At 40.7% G+C, this 16,521-nt stretch overlaps 1 protein-coding gene across 1 annotated transcript; it reads right to left on the reverse strand.

Annotated features, from left to right (window-relative positions):
- Window positions 1-12,248: 12,248 nt before the first annotated feature.
- Window positions 12,249-15,164, reverse strand: nkx2.1 (NK2 homeobox 1). The gene is made up of 2 exons (XM_064927709.1): window positions 14,495-15,164; window positions 12,249-13,668 (listed from the first exon to the last, which is right to left on the reverse strand). Exons 1-2 carry the CDS (start codon window positions 14,859-14,861, stop codon window positions 13,001-13,003), a joined length of 1,035 nt encoding a protein of 344 aa, XP_064783781.1. The 5' UTR covers window positions 14,862-15,164; the 3' UTR covers window positions 12,249-13,000.
- Between the last annotated feature and the right edge of the window lie 1,357 nt (window positions 15,165-16,521).

Here is a 16,521-nt window from a genome sequence, read left to right on the forward strand (position 1 = left end):
ACTCACGACGCAAAGCGGAGTAACTGGACATAGCTCTTAGCGGTGGTATATTGGCCATATGTCACAAACCCCCGAGTTGCCTTATTGCTATTACAAACTGGTTACCAACGTAATTAGAGTAGTACAAATAAATGTTTTTTCATACCCATGGTATACAGTCTGATATACCACGGCTGTCAGCCAATTAGCATTCAGGGTCGAAGCACCCAAGTAAAAACTATACAGTGACTTGAAAGAATAGACTAGCCTAATCAAAGGGGAGGAAACGTAACTTTGACTAAAGTTACATGGCCATGGGGTGTGAATTAAATGTATTGAACTTGTTAATAACTGATAATAACTGATAATAACTTACTCAGCTCTTCCAAACACAGAAATCCAACTGTGTCTCCATGGGCCAGTACCACCAGCGAGTTCCGTTCCTTCAGATTTAGTTTATTCATAACCAGTTAGCACATAACGTTTTTAGAACAATATGTTGGTTAGAGCTTGTCTGTCCTATGGTTAACTTGCATATAGCCTTCCCACAACTTTCTGGGAGTGGTGCAGATTAGGATAGTTGCTTGGCTTTGGAGGATTCTATGCACATTTAAAGGAACTTGACGAAAAAAAAAACATTTTATTTTTAAAGAACAATTTTCTTGGTATTTCATTATTTTAACAGAACTTTCCTAAAAGTTCAAACATGGTTACATTTATTTTCAATTTTGGTAATGTTCTAGGAATGTTCTCCAACTGGTTTGACATTGGGAATGTTCGCAAATAGTTCAGATAATGTTAAGAAAACGTTCCTCTGTGGGAATTTCAGTACTTCAGCATAACGTTTCGTACAGATTTCCTCATGGTTCTATTTAAAGTCATGTTTTCAAACTGTTCTGAGAACTTTCAGAAAACTTTTATAAAAACCACAAGAAAACTTTCATTTAGAATGTTATTAAACATATACATTCCATTCTCAGCTTCAACAAAACTCTATTCTCTACCTTGTTAAGTTTGGTCAGATGTGTTGGCCACACCCACTAATTGGCCACACCTGATCTTAACGTGTGCTTGTTTCATTTGCAATGGGATCTGTTTGAATATAATAAAATTAACTCCTTTGTATGCGTAAACAAAACATAGCATGCTAGCTCCATCCTGGTGGCGTAGTGGCCTAATTCCATTGATAGAAAACAGAAGATTACAGGGTCAAACAAATCTCACTGATTCCGTTTCACAATAAAAAAATACATGTGTTTGCATGATTAATGCCTAAGGAAATTAATTTCTATCTGTGCTTGGAATTCAAAAAAGTTAACCTACAATAAACTCGCAGTTGTATTAAAAGTCTTACTGAAACATTTACTGAAAATTTTAAGGAAGTTATTAAAAAACCTGTAAATAACATATAATTTCCATTCTTTGAACGTTAATAAAAACCTCCAAGGAAAGCGTTCAAGGAACCAGAGTGAAACGTTCTCAGAACCTCCTTGCAACTTAAAAATAAACATTCTCAGAACAGGCACATTTTTCACTTCTGATCTCAGAACAAAAAACGTCCAGTTTTACCGCTCAGGCAATTTATGGCTTCATTCCCACTATCAATGTGAAACCAAAAACACATGTTCCCACAACTTCCAAGGAACCAAATGTGCCAGCTGGGTATTGACCTATGAAACAAATCCTACAGTGTTCATTGCGTTCAACTGATGGGCGGGAAATACAATACAAAGGAGAACTACCACGTTGCATGGACCGAATTGCATGTTACCTAATTGTTCATTTAAGCTGCTCGCAGAGGCTAATTATGTCGACACAGCCAAGGCCATTTGCATGATGGACTATCGCCACCTGCCTCGACACGAGTCGGCCCGCTGCCAGGGCAAACTATATAATTACCGAACAGCAGTGGGGCAATTTTTGACTGCCGTGCCTTTTGTGTCGCATGAATCTGTCTTAATTGCATATTTCATTAGAGGTTCTAGAACAAAACTAACGCCGAACGCCTTCCAACGTCTCAACAGGTTCTAATGCTATAGCCGATCCAACCTCACACCTCACCCCCCGATATTTTTCATTCGGCTGCAGTTCTTTTTTTTCTTTTGGTTTGAGTTAAATAGACGTGCTTTGCCTTTCGCAGCCCTGACCCGTATAGACCTGTTGGTTAAACATATACTTAGGAGGATTATTTTTAGTCTGAACTCATCATGCTCACCATGGCATGGTAATTCCGAGGTTATTTTGGAATAAAGTGTATTGATTGGATTGCTTGTTATTTTGGCTTGTTACTGTTGGGGTAGTTATTTTAGGAACGTTTTAACTCGTCTTGTTCACGCCCTCCGTCGGGCAAAGGGTTGGCTATAGGCACTTCTCACCGTCTATAGGGCCTACATAAGACTGCATTTTGGGTATGTGATATAGGGTTCCCATGATGCCTCCCTACGAAATTAAATGACAAGGCAATTTGTAAAATAGCGAATAGGGTAAAAATGTGACATTAGTGTTGGACATTACTACAATGGTAAATATCACCAAATTTTACATATTACAATGAGACCATGTTGATAATAAAACCCAATAACGCAGTTTGCTCAATGTGTTCTTGATCTCCCATAATGATTTTCTGTGGGAATTCCAATATTTTCATATCCACGTTAGTCCTGATGAAGATTAACGGATGTTTTTTGTTGTTGCTGTTCCAGGTCAATCGGAGCAACTGTCAAAACAACGTTTCTCTAACTTCAGTCAATTGTGTAAATGAGGCGCAAAATTGCCCAGCCGCATCTTTCCCGTAATTGGTGTGGTAGGTTCATTATTGCTGTATTAAAGCCTAATAACGCCCGTTTTCTCTATTTGACTGTGGCAGGGGAGGGAGAGCCTCCATTTCATCTCCTCTAAATACATTTATCCAGATCAGTAAACTCGTTGTGAGAGCAGACTGAAGCTCAGTAGGTGTCTTGCAATGTCCTCGAATTAAGTTACATTATGCTAAACATTTTTGCCGTTTGAAATATAGAAACAGCTGCTTTAGTGGGGGATGGTGGGATTCGACAGTGAGACAGGGAAAAGAGACGATTACACGCCACTTAGTAAAGACCTCGTGTTAACACGTTTAGTAATGGCTCAGTAGCTACCAAAGGACTCCCGCTGGTACAGTAGCCTACAAGGCCATGCATGGCAAAGCCCCTGTTGGAGCGGGCTGATGCACCTCTTATTAATAAAAGCCTTCCCATACCTATAGCAGACAGTTTGTACCCTACAATTAAACAAGAGCAATAACATTGACGCGCATACTTCCACCACCCCCACCCGAATATATACAACTTGAATGTGATTGAATACTCATCAGACCCCATCATGTGAGCTTCTCCAGAAGGAGGAAGTGTGATGGGAGAGGGGCCCAGTCCCACATGGCATGTGGCTTCTCAGCTGTCTCAGAGCAGATTTTAGGTTAGCTCAGTCGGGCTGCCGGGCCACAGAGAAATGTGGCTAATTAACGTCTGTATCAATGAAAGCCTGTGATTGAGATGCTACACATGTCCACAGCCTCACTGACAGCCGTGCCTGCCTGACCTGGGTCTTGTTAAGTGCAGTAGTGCCTTTTTGTAAAGCGGCACTAAAGGATGTTTTGCAACCAACAAAAAACAAGTCCTATTTTGCGAGAGCACTATTGGTGATCCATGTCAACTGAAGTAGTCCTAGTACAACATCTTAAAAGTTCATCAAAGGAAAATGAAATTTTTTGTTTCATACTATAATACAATTTATATAAAGGCTAATGTAAGTCTATTCGACTGATTAATTTGGAATAACATTTTCAGGAAATCGGGTGCTCATTTCCAACAATGACCCATAAAATCCGCAAAATAACCATTCCGTGTACATTTTAATGGCCATTTGAAAATAAAACCCAACTCGTCTGTGGAATGATGCATTTTCTCACCCATACAACAACAAAAAATGGAGACATGACATTTCTGCAATTCATGTCTCCTCTCCCTCCGCTCCTCGCCCATTCAGAATGCTGACTGATTGCAGCTAGACTAGACTATAGCCATTAAAATAATAATGTTCACAGAAGAAACAAAACCAAATGAAAAACGAAGGTATAAAAATGTGTCTTTTTGTTCCTTTATGAGGGAAAAGACTATTCAGCCGGGCTCTGAATGCGCTCCCTGCATTTCACTGCTGCAACAATTATGCTGAAAAGGTCAAGTATTATACAGCATCTTGTACTCCGCTTTGCATGACAGGACTACGTCCCAAATGGCAACCTATTCCCTATATATCCCACTAAAAGTAATGGACTATATAGGCAAAGGGATGCCATTTGGGATGGAGCCCAAGTATTTCACTTCGCAAATGAACCTCGGGTGCCCTGTTCGCACAATGGCTTCAAGATCCAGATAAATGTAGGACAATTAAAGATTTCTTGTTACCAGTTTGACAATAAGATTTACTAAAGAGGAGGTGATTGCAGTTACAGTGTAATTGTCCAATTTGTCATGCACAGCACAGTAAGGAATGCTTGCTTAGTGTGATGTTGTTAAAATAAATCTTAGCAAGGAGGCAAAATTAAGTCGTTTTTACTAAAGTTCTTCCTTATTCAGAGTTACATGAACTGTATTGTGTCAAACTGTCTAGAAATCAGAATAGCCAACAAGCGGTATTCACACTTGTGTACCAGATAGGCTTTTACCTATAAAAGTGTTCACAAACCATTTTGCAGATCGGTTCGAATTCGAGCTGGTAAACAATGCATTGACCTCAAACACAGATTTTTCAGAACCACATGAATCCTTTCCGGAGCAGTCCAACGTTTCTCTGCGCCATGCAGCCACCATGCAGACGCCTAGGCTATATATAGCCTACATAGGGTTTAAGTAGATTAAATAAAGCTGCACCCTCGACCAGTCACTCTTCATGCTTTACTATAGCAGATTGTGTTGATTCAAACATGAGTGACAGTCATTTTGAATTCTGACGCCGGGCGGTTTGGTAAACGCTCATCGCCTTGTGGATTGCAGAACCTTGGACAGCGCCAAATTGAGGCGTAGCTATTCCACCCCATAGCCTGCTCCTAACGTCAAAGCTGTAGGCCTGTCCGTAATAAGAAAACCAAAAGTTGTGGATTTTGAAAAGAATCTTCAGGGATGTTGAATTTGACGTGAAATTGTTATTTGTACACATGGCTAACGAAGAGTTTCTGTAGGCTACATGAATAAAAGGCTAACTAAAATAACGAAATGTCTCGTTTTCGAAAACGAGTAAGCTTATATTTTATGTTAGTTGTTTTCAATATCAGCATCATTAGGTAGGCAGCTAGCAAGACTCGTAATTGATCTCACAACGTTGCCGGTCAAATCTATCTAAAACAATCAAGGCAGACATCGTCCATGAAGTCGTCCGGCCAGTGGGGACAGCTGTCTGCACTCATCAAGGCCCAAATTAACCCACTTGTTATTGTCATCCTCCGGATTCATCTATGAATCAGTAACATGTGGAATTGTTTTAAGATGATCATACAAAGGATCATTTAGCTTTTTAATATTGAATTTGAGGACCCCTCTAGGTAGGCAATCACATACACAGTAGCAGTCGAAAGTTTGGAGACACCTACAAGGGTTTTCTTTATTTGTACTATTTTCTACATTGTAGAATAACAGTGAAGATATCAAAACTATAAAATAACACATATGGAATCACGTAGTAAGCAAAAAAGTGTTAAACAAATCACAATATATGTTATATTTGAGATTCTTAAATGTAGCCACCCTTTGCCTTGATGACAGCTTTGCACACTCTTGGCATTCTCTCAACCAGCTTCATGAGGTAGTCACCTGGAATGCATTTCAATTAACAGGTGTGCCTTGTTAAAAGTTAATTTGTGGAATTTCTTTCCTTCTTATTTCGTTCGAGCCAATCAGTTGTGTTGTGACAAGGTAGGGGAGGTGTACAGAAGATAGCCCTATTTGGTAAAATACAAAGTCCATATTATGGCAAGAACAGCTCAAATAAACTAAGAGAAACAACAGTCCATCATTACTTCAAGACATGAAAGTCAGTAAATATGGAACATTTCAAGAACTTAGAAAGTTTCTTCAAGTGCAGTCGCAAAAACCATCAAGCCCTATGATGAAACTGGCTCTCATGAGGACAGCCACAGGGAAGGAAGACCCAGAGTTACCTCTACTGCAGAGGATACGTTTATTAGAGTGACCAGCCTCAGAAATTGCAGCCCAAATAATTGCTTCACAGAGTTCAAGTAACAGACACATCTCAACATCAATTGTTCAGAGTTGACTGTGTGAGTCAGGCCTTCATGGTCGAATTGCTGCAAAGAAACCATTACTAAAGGACACCAATAAGAAGAAGAGACTTGCTTGGGCCAAGAAACACGAGCAATGGACATTAGACTGGTGGAAATCTGCCCTTTGATCTGATGAGTCCAAATGTGCGATTTTTGGTTCCAACCGCCGTGTCTTTGTGAGATGCAGAGTAGTTGAACGGATGATCTCCACATGTGTTCCCACCGTGAAGCATGGAGGAGGATGTGTGGTGGTGTGGGGGTGCTTTACTGGTGACACTGTCCGTGATTTATTTATAATTCAAGACACACTTCACCAGCCTGGCTACCACAGCATTCTGCAGTGATATCCCATTTGGTTTGCGCTTAGTGGGACTATCAGTTGTTTTTCAATAGGACAATGACACAAAACAAACATCCAGGCTGTGTAAGGGCTATTTGACCAAGAAGAAGCGTGGTGGAGTGCTGCATCAGATGACAAGGCCTCCACAATCACCAGATCTCAACCCAATTGAGATGGTTTGGGATGAGTTGGACCGCAGAGTGAAGGAAAAGCAGCCAACAAGTGCTCAGCATATGTGGGAACACCTTCAAGACTGTTGGAAAAGCATTCCAGGTGAAGCTGGTTAAGAGAATGCCAAGAGTGTGCAATGCTGTCATCAAGGCAAAGGGTGGCGACTTGGAAGAATCTAAAATCTAAAATATATTTTGATTTGTTTAACACTTCTTTGGTTACAAAATGATTCCATATGTGTTATTTCATAGTTTTGATATCTTCACTATTATTCTACAATGTAGACAATTGTAAAAAATAAATAAAGAAAAACCCTTGAATGAGTAGGTGTGCCCAAACTTTCGACTTGACCTGTATTTATAAAACATTATTTGATAAAACATTGAATTTGGCCTTACTGATATCATGATATTACCCCTTAGAAACACATTGAATAACTGATTCATACAGTACGCAGAAAAACAGATAGTCCAAAGATAAATCAAAAGGAAGTATGTTCTGAAGTGGTTGTCCTATATCTATGAGATACAAGAAAGCGCAGGGAATTTTTGTTGAAATTATCTGTATAGCTTTGACATGGAAATGCCCCATTCACTTCCATTCATTTTTCAGCCCCGTACCTGGTTATCTGCAGAGGAGTCCCATGACGCGCGTGGGGGTCGTAGAGTAAAACGGAGAACACCATCATTTGTAGGCCAAACCATTCAAATGCTGCAGACGTTTTCGTGAGAAGACCGATTATCCGGATGTCTCCCGTTCTGACAAACAGTGGATATATCTCTGCCACCTTCCACCGCAGATCAATCTTCATTTTTATGGGGATTGTTGTATTATGCTAATTAGAATCTAGGGGATATTATTAAAATATATCTGAAGTCAAAGGTGTAAAAATATCGAGGCCAAATGGGAGACACTTTCCAGAACATGTTGGTTTGTTTTGCATGTCAGTTTGTTTAAAGCTCTGTTTACTTATTCCAAATATTTCCCTGATTGGAAATGCATGTGAAAATCAACGCTACCTCCAAAGAAAATGCCATATGGTCAAAAGTTGTAACACTTGACTTAATTATCAATTGAGGAGCAAAACTTTGATGTGTTTAAGACAATTATGGTTTTCCACTCAGAATTGGACCTCCCTTGATTAACGTTGGATTAATTTATCACAGGCCTACAACTTAACCTGAAGTTAACCATTCTACCAATTGTTCCTCAACTAAAATATCCTCAACTAAGGTGGTCTAATGGCTATCGTGCACTGATAGTCTCGAAATAATGAGGGTATACCACACAGGTTCTATAGGCTGCCCTAAATATATTTTTGCATTTTAAATGACAGTAAATAAGGGAAACAAACGCGCAACTCAAATATGATTGCCTTGAGATTAGGAACTAATTGCTTTTGGGTTGGTGGAGACCTGGGGAGTATAAAGCAAGGAGGACTTGCCGGAGTTGTACAATGTGTCTGTCTAAAGACCAGTCTTAAAGAGAGCAATGAGAGCACACACGCTTCCAACAAGTCATTCTGAACAGCTACAAGCCAAACAAAAAGACCACACACCGCGCCACAGACATGGTAATAATGTAAGCTTGAGCCTCTCAGAGCTCATCCTGAACAAAACCACACCAACAAAATACTTAATCGAACGCTTTTCTGTTCTATCTGATGCTGCAAAGGGTTCGTTTGAAAATGCCCCGAATTCTCACTGAATTAAAGTTTTAGGGAAATGGTAGGACTTTAGGACTATAGTACCAGATCCCAATAAAATAGATATTGAGTTAGCAGACAGAGGACTGAATCTCTTTGGAAGTTGAGGAAGCTATGGACATTGTGGGATTTATCTCTTATAATAGAGCTATAGTCATAATTCCATGTAAGTATGTGTGAAATATTCAGACTAATTCAGACTAATTCCCAATCCACGAGCGGCGTTAATGGGGTCAAATCATGTGCTCCGGTGTATATCAAATTTCCTCATAATGTATTGAAATGGACAAACAATTAAAACCAATAAAGTATTGATACAATGTTAATTAACGTATAACATACTGGTAGAAGATGGGTCGATTAAACAAGCAAACTACATCAGTTTGCAGACAGCAGAGATCTCATTTTACACATGTCGCCATAGAACTAATATAGGACAGATGATGGGTTGAAAATCCGTCTTATACGGTTGACATTTTCCTGGCAGGCATATATAGACTGCCACATAGACGGGATGTGATGCTTCGGCAAAAGGGAAGAACAATGCTGAGGGTGAGAGGTTGCCGTATATAATATCAAACATCAAATTGAGCTAGCACAGAGCAAATAGGCTCTATGCCCAGAATGCTAGAGGCTTGTACAATATAGTTTTTATAGAAAATAATCGACGAAAAGCCCAATTGGTTGAATCATCCACTTTAAGTGAAAAGTAGAGCGCCAATACAATCAGTGCCTCATTCAAATCCTTGCACTGCTGCGCTTTGACGCAGGGTTACGACCGGCGTTTGGTGCTCTGTTAATTCCGTTGATTATTCTTGACATTCGATTAGTAGCCTATATTTCAATTAAATATTAGTCTATTCGTAAAGTCCTAAAATCGCTTCAACAATGCTTATTCCAAATCATATTTAGCGATATAAAGTGAACCGTGTAAGTCCACTGGGCACACACTGGTTGAATCAACGTTGTTTCCATGAAATTACGTGGAACCAACGTGGAATAGACGTTGAATTGACGTATGTGCCAGTGGGATGAGACGTCTGTAACCGAGCCGAGAGATGTACCAGCGACTTGTTTTACAGCCAGGGAAACCTCACTGCACCTGTGTCATAATGCTGCAGCCGATTCAAAAGAAAACTGGCTACGCTAGGCTATTCACCTTGTGTCGAAGAAAGCTCTTGCTCAAAAACCCCATTGCGACCAAAGGCGTGCTTCCAATAATGGCTTGTCATAGCCCAACGCTGCAATGTAGCTAGGACCGGGCAAGCGCATGCACAACCACCTGTGTCATTAGTCTTATCAAAATCAATAAGCTATATTGAAACTAGGTTAATAATCCCTTTAGGTCAAATGCACAGTATTGAAATGAGAATTGCACTAAATGTGAAGTGTTTACCATTGGTTGGCATGAGTCTGAAATGCTGATGATGTAGGATGTTTGCTTGTTTGAAGTGCAACTCTTGTGAGAGCTCATTAAAACATAATAATCGAGTATACAACTATACTTTTCTCCACTTGACAGAAGTGTTTGATGAGAGTATTATATTGTTTTTCATATGTTTGTACAATCTGCTGCTTGAATCAGCCGTTTGATAATTGCCAAAAGACGATCTCATGATGTCTGTCAAGTGTCTCAAGTTTACGTATAAATATTCTAAAGAGCATAACGCAAGTATCCTGTCATAATGCATGAAAATAAAGATAACATAGTGTAACCGTGGGCGTCGTATAGCATACTGAAATATTTATTTAGGGGCCCAGTGCGGATAAGACTAAAGTATTTTGAGAAAGCACTTTGGGTCGTTGTTCAATCGCTTAGCATTTGCGGGGGGAGCACGTATTGGCTATATCAAACAAGTCATGACATAATAGACTTATCATAAAGACTATACAATACTTGCAATTCCAATAATAATCACAATAATACATCATATTAATATGAATAGTATTAATAGTTTATACCAATATAATATCATACTATTAGTTGCAGGAAGTATGTTACATCAAGGTAATTAACAGCTAAATTACAAGAGAACACACAGCTAGTCCTTCCACACTAGACCTATGGGCCCGTCTCAAACAATTCATTTGAAATGTATCATTTATATTCTGGAGTATGTTAAAACCTTTTCGATTAAGAACCGCAAAATCTCTGCCCCACGGCATGCAATTGATATGACGCGCTAGAGTCAAATGCATGAACATACTCAGTCAAAATAATATCCGATTTGATAGGTCTAGATTTAAGTCTCAATCCCCGTGCAAGGCTGGCAATTTCATATGGTTTAGACTCGGGTCACTCTTCTGCGACATGTTTACATTGAAGTATGCAACAAACCCCAAAAAATATCATAAAAGAGAGTATTAAAGAACCCACTGGGCACAGACATCTTGTTTTGATTTACATTTGGTTGAGCTGTCAACAAAAGGGAATTCAACGTGAAATCAACAACAAATTAACCATGTCATTGGAGTTTGGTTAAAAGTTGGGTGAACAAAAATCCCTTAAATTGGTGACTTTTTGCAAATCCACGTTTTCCACGTTGTTTCAAGTCATCACATTTAAAAAAAAATGTTTTTTTGTTGAAATTATGTTGATTCAACCAGTTTTTGCACAGTGGGAAATAGTGACCAGGACCTACGTGCTATAGATTTAGAACAATTCAATAAAATAGGTAGGCTATCAAATGTTTTTGTTGCAAATCCTATAGGTTAAAGGCGATTTATCAATAGGCCTACCACGTAAAGACTGGCTATGGGCACGCTATTTTCCTTTCAATCCCAGTTGACTGATTGATTATTGATAAACGTAAGCCTACCTCTGATAAGAAGCGAAGAAATTTGTCTTGCGAAGTTAATTGAGAAGAATACAGTTGTTTGGGCAGGGATTTGAACGATAAGACTTCCTTTCAGCCAACGCGTGTTTGATCCCCACTGTTAAAAAGAACGCCTCCGGGCCTCACCTAACTGACTCACCCAAACTAGAAACACACAGGCCCGCAGCCGAGAATACAAGAAAGTTAGAAGCAAAGGGCCGCCGACAGCACACAATGGCCTGGCCTGGGTTTGCTCAGCGTTATCCAAGTGAGATACTGTGTACACAATTATCCATTAGCTTAATATACGATTTGTGAAGAGCCGCGTTTTGTAGGAACGGTCACAGAGATCCATTAACCTTATTACCCACAGTCGTTGATTGTAGCTATAATAAACATGACGAAAAAAACGTGGAATTGGGGCCGAGCTCAAACGTTAGCATTAGGCTAATAGCAATGTAGGCTAGTCTACCAAGCAAGCATATTGTAACAGCAATTTGGATTACACCCAGTCAAGGAACAGGTTTTCATTAGTCATGCATTGCTTATAAGCCAATGTTGTGTGCGGTTTTCATAGGCTATTCTAATAAAACAGCTAAATAATGTCGGTATAAATTGAGGCCTACTGAATCGACAAGCTAAAGTGGGTTATAGACACTGTTTTGGGGCAGCAGGTAGCCTATTGTTTAGAGCGTTGGGCCAGTAACCGAAAGGTTGCTGGATCGAATCCCCGAGCAGACAAGGTAAAAATCAGTCGTTGTGCCACTGAACAATGCAGTTAACTCACTGTTCCTCGTTAGGCCGTCATTGTAAATAAGAATTTGTTTTTAACGGATTTGCCTAGTTAAATAAAGGTTACATTTAAACAATAAATAAAAAATAACATAATAATAATAATAGTAATAATAATAAGTTGAAAATTATGTTGTTAATAGGCCTATATCATTTTCTGAAAACAAATTTTCAAGGTTTCTCGTAGGCCTATATATTCTTCTCTGAAACAGTATACAAATCAATTTCAATAAATGGATGTGAATTATTTTATTTCCATAATTTATTAATAGGATTGTTTGGCTGTATTTAAGTAAAATATCTATATAAGTTACAAGTAAATAAAACGTACAAATACCGATAGAACTAAAAGAACCAACAACAAACCATCAAAAGCATAAAAACTTTGTACAACAGTTTGCTAAAAACTAGGCTATATGTTCAATTCAAAACTTTGACAGAAATATACAAGCTACGTTTTACATTAAATCTATTATAAACCAAAGCCTTCTGTGACAAAAGTTGAAAAGCACCCACAGTTTTTCTATTGAGACATTTAGCCCAATGACCTACACACAGGAGAAGGCCTACCTCTTGATGTAAGCCTTTTATACCTTCTCAGTATAATTTACATAAATAAAAAATCCACCTTCAAGGCGAGTCTTGAAACCGCATGTACTCGACACTTCGTCTTTCAAGTTTCTTTCTTCCCCTCCTACTGTCCGCATCCAACATGGCTTTCCGAAAGAGTAAATAACATTTTAGAACAGCGTGAACCAAATGCACCAAGTGGTGTTGTTGAAAATGTATACAAAGTAACCGAGTTTGTTAGTTTGTCTGTTGAGGGACTTTTCTGCGAAAGCTTTGACAACAGTGTTGTTTGTTTGTGATCATAGTTTGTCTTGCTGTCACCATGTCCGGCCGTATAAGAGAGCAGAACACTGCAGGGCTGTCCCGTACTCGCCGCTGGATGAGTTCAGGTGAGAGAGACTAGCTACCTGGGTCTGGAGAGACGGCGGGCTGGTCGAATGATGTGCTAGGTCTGGAGAGTGATCTGCGCTAACCACCTGCTGGCCCTGGTGCTGGCCTAGGCCTGAACCATTACTGGACATGATCATAACATTGGCCCCTTGTTGGTGGTGTGTCTGGACAGTAGTGGTTGGAGTGTGGGCACTGCCTTGGCATGGCTTGCCGTCTTTCACCAACACCGGCACGGCCACCCGCCGAGGGGACTGCTGCTGACAGGAACTATTATCCTGTTGCATCTGCTGCTGCGACACTTTGTCCTTAGCTTGCCTCTTCATTTTATACCGGTGATTCTGGAACCAGATTTTGACCTGGGTGGGGGTGAGGTGGATCATGCTCGCCAGGTGTTCTCTCTCGGGCGCCGAGAGATACTTCTGTTGTTTGAATCGCCGCTCGAGCTCATAGACCTGAGCCTGAGAGAACAGCACGCGTCTCTTCCTTCTCGGGGTGCTTGACAGCGGGCCCATGCCTTTGCCCACATCCGCGAGGGAGCCGAGGCTGCCCATACTGCCCATGTTCATGCCCGAGGAAGAGCCCATGAAGCGGGAGACTGAAAGCAGAAATAGGCCAGTGAGATGATGATGATTATGATAACAATAATAATAAAAAATAATATTATTATAACGCTTCAATACCTTTAACCATAAAATAATACTCAATGTGAATGAATTGAATTTAAAACGTGTCGGAATATGACCCTTCCTTAAAAACTGAGGCTAACATGATCACGTCACTCACAGGTCTGTCTCCTAATGGACAAATGACCTAACCATAATTAGCAACCTATTTTAACGGAATTATATCGTTTATATATTTAGTGCAATCAGATGAATAATAGGCTAATAACGCATTCGATACACCCCCACGTGACAGGTGCATGAACCTCTGTGGGCTACTCACAATAGAGTAGAAACCAGCAACAGGTGTCTGTAATAGATCTTTACAAACCGGAGTGACAATACTCTTAAATCAAATAGACTATTAGAAGCATCAATCTTGACCGCGGGAGCCTAAATGTATCATAAACGAAAAAAGTGAAGGACATTTTCAGGTGGTGTCAGCTTTCTATGAAACGTGTTCCTATATCCATGGTAAACATGATATTGGTAGACTGGCAAAAAAAGGCACAGAGTGGGTCACTAAATTGGGCGATTATCAATGAATATACCTAACACTCCCTCTTCGTGAAACAATAACCTATCAGTATCGATGCAAAAACTGGAAGCAACAACAAAGAGTTTCAGTAATTTCTATCGCTAATTTCAGTGCAGACTAGAGCATATGACTCTAGTGTAGACTAGCGTACATGATGATGCGTAATAAAAAAGCTATGCCCTCAGCTGTTCGGCTTCATGCAGACTAAAAGGTATACTTACTCGTGGAGAATCGCGGGTCTGTGTTGGCTCCGTACCAGCCGGTGGCAGTGGCGCTGCCTCTCATACCGTCCTGGTAGGGAGGCAAGTCGCTCATGTTGCCTAGGTTGCCGTTACAGTAGCCCCCCATCGCGGTGTGTGACAGCTGGGACACCCCTGCCGCGGTCATGTGGTACGCTGCGGACACAGTCCCGTTATGGCCCATGTGGTGCTGCTGCATCGCCGCCTGAGACACCTGCGGTTGCCGGTAAGACGCGAGAGGTACCCCTAAGTTGTTATTCTCCATACTTACTTTCTTGTAGCTCTCCTCAAGAGGACTCAAGATATCGGAAACAGAAAAAGGAGTCGTATGCTTAGGGCTCATCGACATTGTTCTGGGGCAGGTGGAGAGGGGAGAAATTAGAAGGCTAGGCAATCTCTCCTTCTGTTTTTTTGGGGGGACCAAAGCCCCTCTCTCTCTCTCTCTCTCTCTTAGGTTCCTGTTGACTCAACGTCGATCCTTGCTAGATGAACACGTAGGTAGGAGAGTCGACTGAATTCCGCCTTAATTGCATTGAGTGGGAGCTGAGCTGAGTTGGGCTGAGCTTGGTGCTGCTGGCTTCCGTTTGTTTTAGCAGGGTGCCAGGTTTAAGTCTAGCATCAGAGGCGGGGCATCACCAACTAGGACAACAATACAAAGCAGCTCTATCCTCCTCTCCTTTCAACCTCGTTGCACCCAAAGGCATAATTTGACTTACATGTTGGCCAAGCAACAGAATGCGCTCTGCAGCTTCCCTCCCACAAATCCATAAACCAAAGTGCATGCACATTGGCTACCTGTGTATTATAGGTTATTGATAGTAGGTAGGCTACTTTATTAGCAGTAGGTAGGTGGGTTTGTTGTGTTGTGGTTGACAAACACGCAGCAGTATAATGATAGCAGTGGGTACATGCACCACAATGCACTTTATTAAATGTAGTGATGTTTACGAAGACCTCTTGATGAAAAGGGGCATAGACGGACATGAGAGTCTCATAGCTGGGGAACCCACCCCGACCACTTCCCAAATGGCACACTATTCCATATTTAGTGTACTTTTTTAAACCACGTTTCGCTGTGCTGATGGTCAATATTGCACGATAGGGAATATAGGGTGCCATTTAGGACACAAGCTCTGTACTCTGAGAAAAGCTTGAGTTGAACTAGTGACTTTTAATGGGCGTGAGAGGCTTCTGGTTGATTGCAGACGTGTTTGCATTATGCTAGCATCTTACTCAAACATGCAAAAGTGCACTTGCTCTCTGCTACAAGGGAGGAAAATTGACGGATAAGTAAACAAATACACATCCGCGTGTTAAGTGGCAGCGCGTGAATGATTAACCCCTTTTCTATTTGTTATCATTAGTTGAGCGCGAGGAGAGAAAGCAGCGTGTCACCCCAAAATCCGGATGCTCCACTCGTCTCGTCGTCTCAGATCAGACAGCCATGCAGCCAGTCAAACGAAAATGCGTTTCAGGAGAGGCTCTCTTGTAAAGTTAACGGCGCTCAAGTATCTGTACTCTCCTTCTGCAGCAGTAGATAGGCAGGGAGAACCACACCACACGCCAGGTAGTCGTCCTCAGTGAGCCGCCTCTCGCCCTGATGCCCAGTGAGCCATAATGGTCGAACTCGATCAGATTTCACTGCTCATGGATGCGTAAAAGTCAAATGCGCTTAGTTTCCCCTTCACCTTTCCAACGACAAATGATACTACAGGGAAAGGCCGCAGTCCTGGCATGACCATAGAATTAGATTTTTCCGAAACTATTTTCATGTCAAAGGAAGGAATATTTGGTGTAGTTCGAGTTACGCGCGCTATACTCAAAGGACAGTGTTTTGTTCACTTTATTCAAGGAGCATGACAAAAATGTTATATACAAATAAATTGAAGGAAGTAGGCTAATTGTAGCCTATAACTTTCCATTATTGAGGACGTTGTACATTGATGTGGGTGGAATACAACAACAACAACAATAATAATAATAACATGGTTAATCAATCTGTCTGCATG

The sequence above is a fragment of the Oncorhynchus masou genome, chromosome 21 (assembly GCF_036934945.1).
Source record: "Oncorhynchus masou masou isolate Uvic2021 chromosome 21, UVic_Omas_1.1, whole genome shotgun sequence".
Taxonomy (NCBI): domain Eukaryota; kingdom Metazoa; phylum Chordata; class Actinopteri; order Salmoniformes; family Salmonidae; genus Oncorhynchus; species Oncorhynchus masou.

What these genes read in the sequence shown, in the direction of transcription:
- nkx2.1 (XM_064927709.1), bottom strand. Translation starts at nt 14,861, where the DNA reads ATGTCGATGAGCCCTAAGCATACGACTCCTTTTTCTGTTTCCGATATC. An exon ending in AGACCCGCGATTCTCCACGA is followed by an intron (nt 13,669 to 14,494) that starts GTAAGTATACCT and finishes TTCTGCTTTCAG; the next exon opens with TCTCCCGCTTCATGGGCTCT.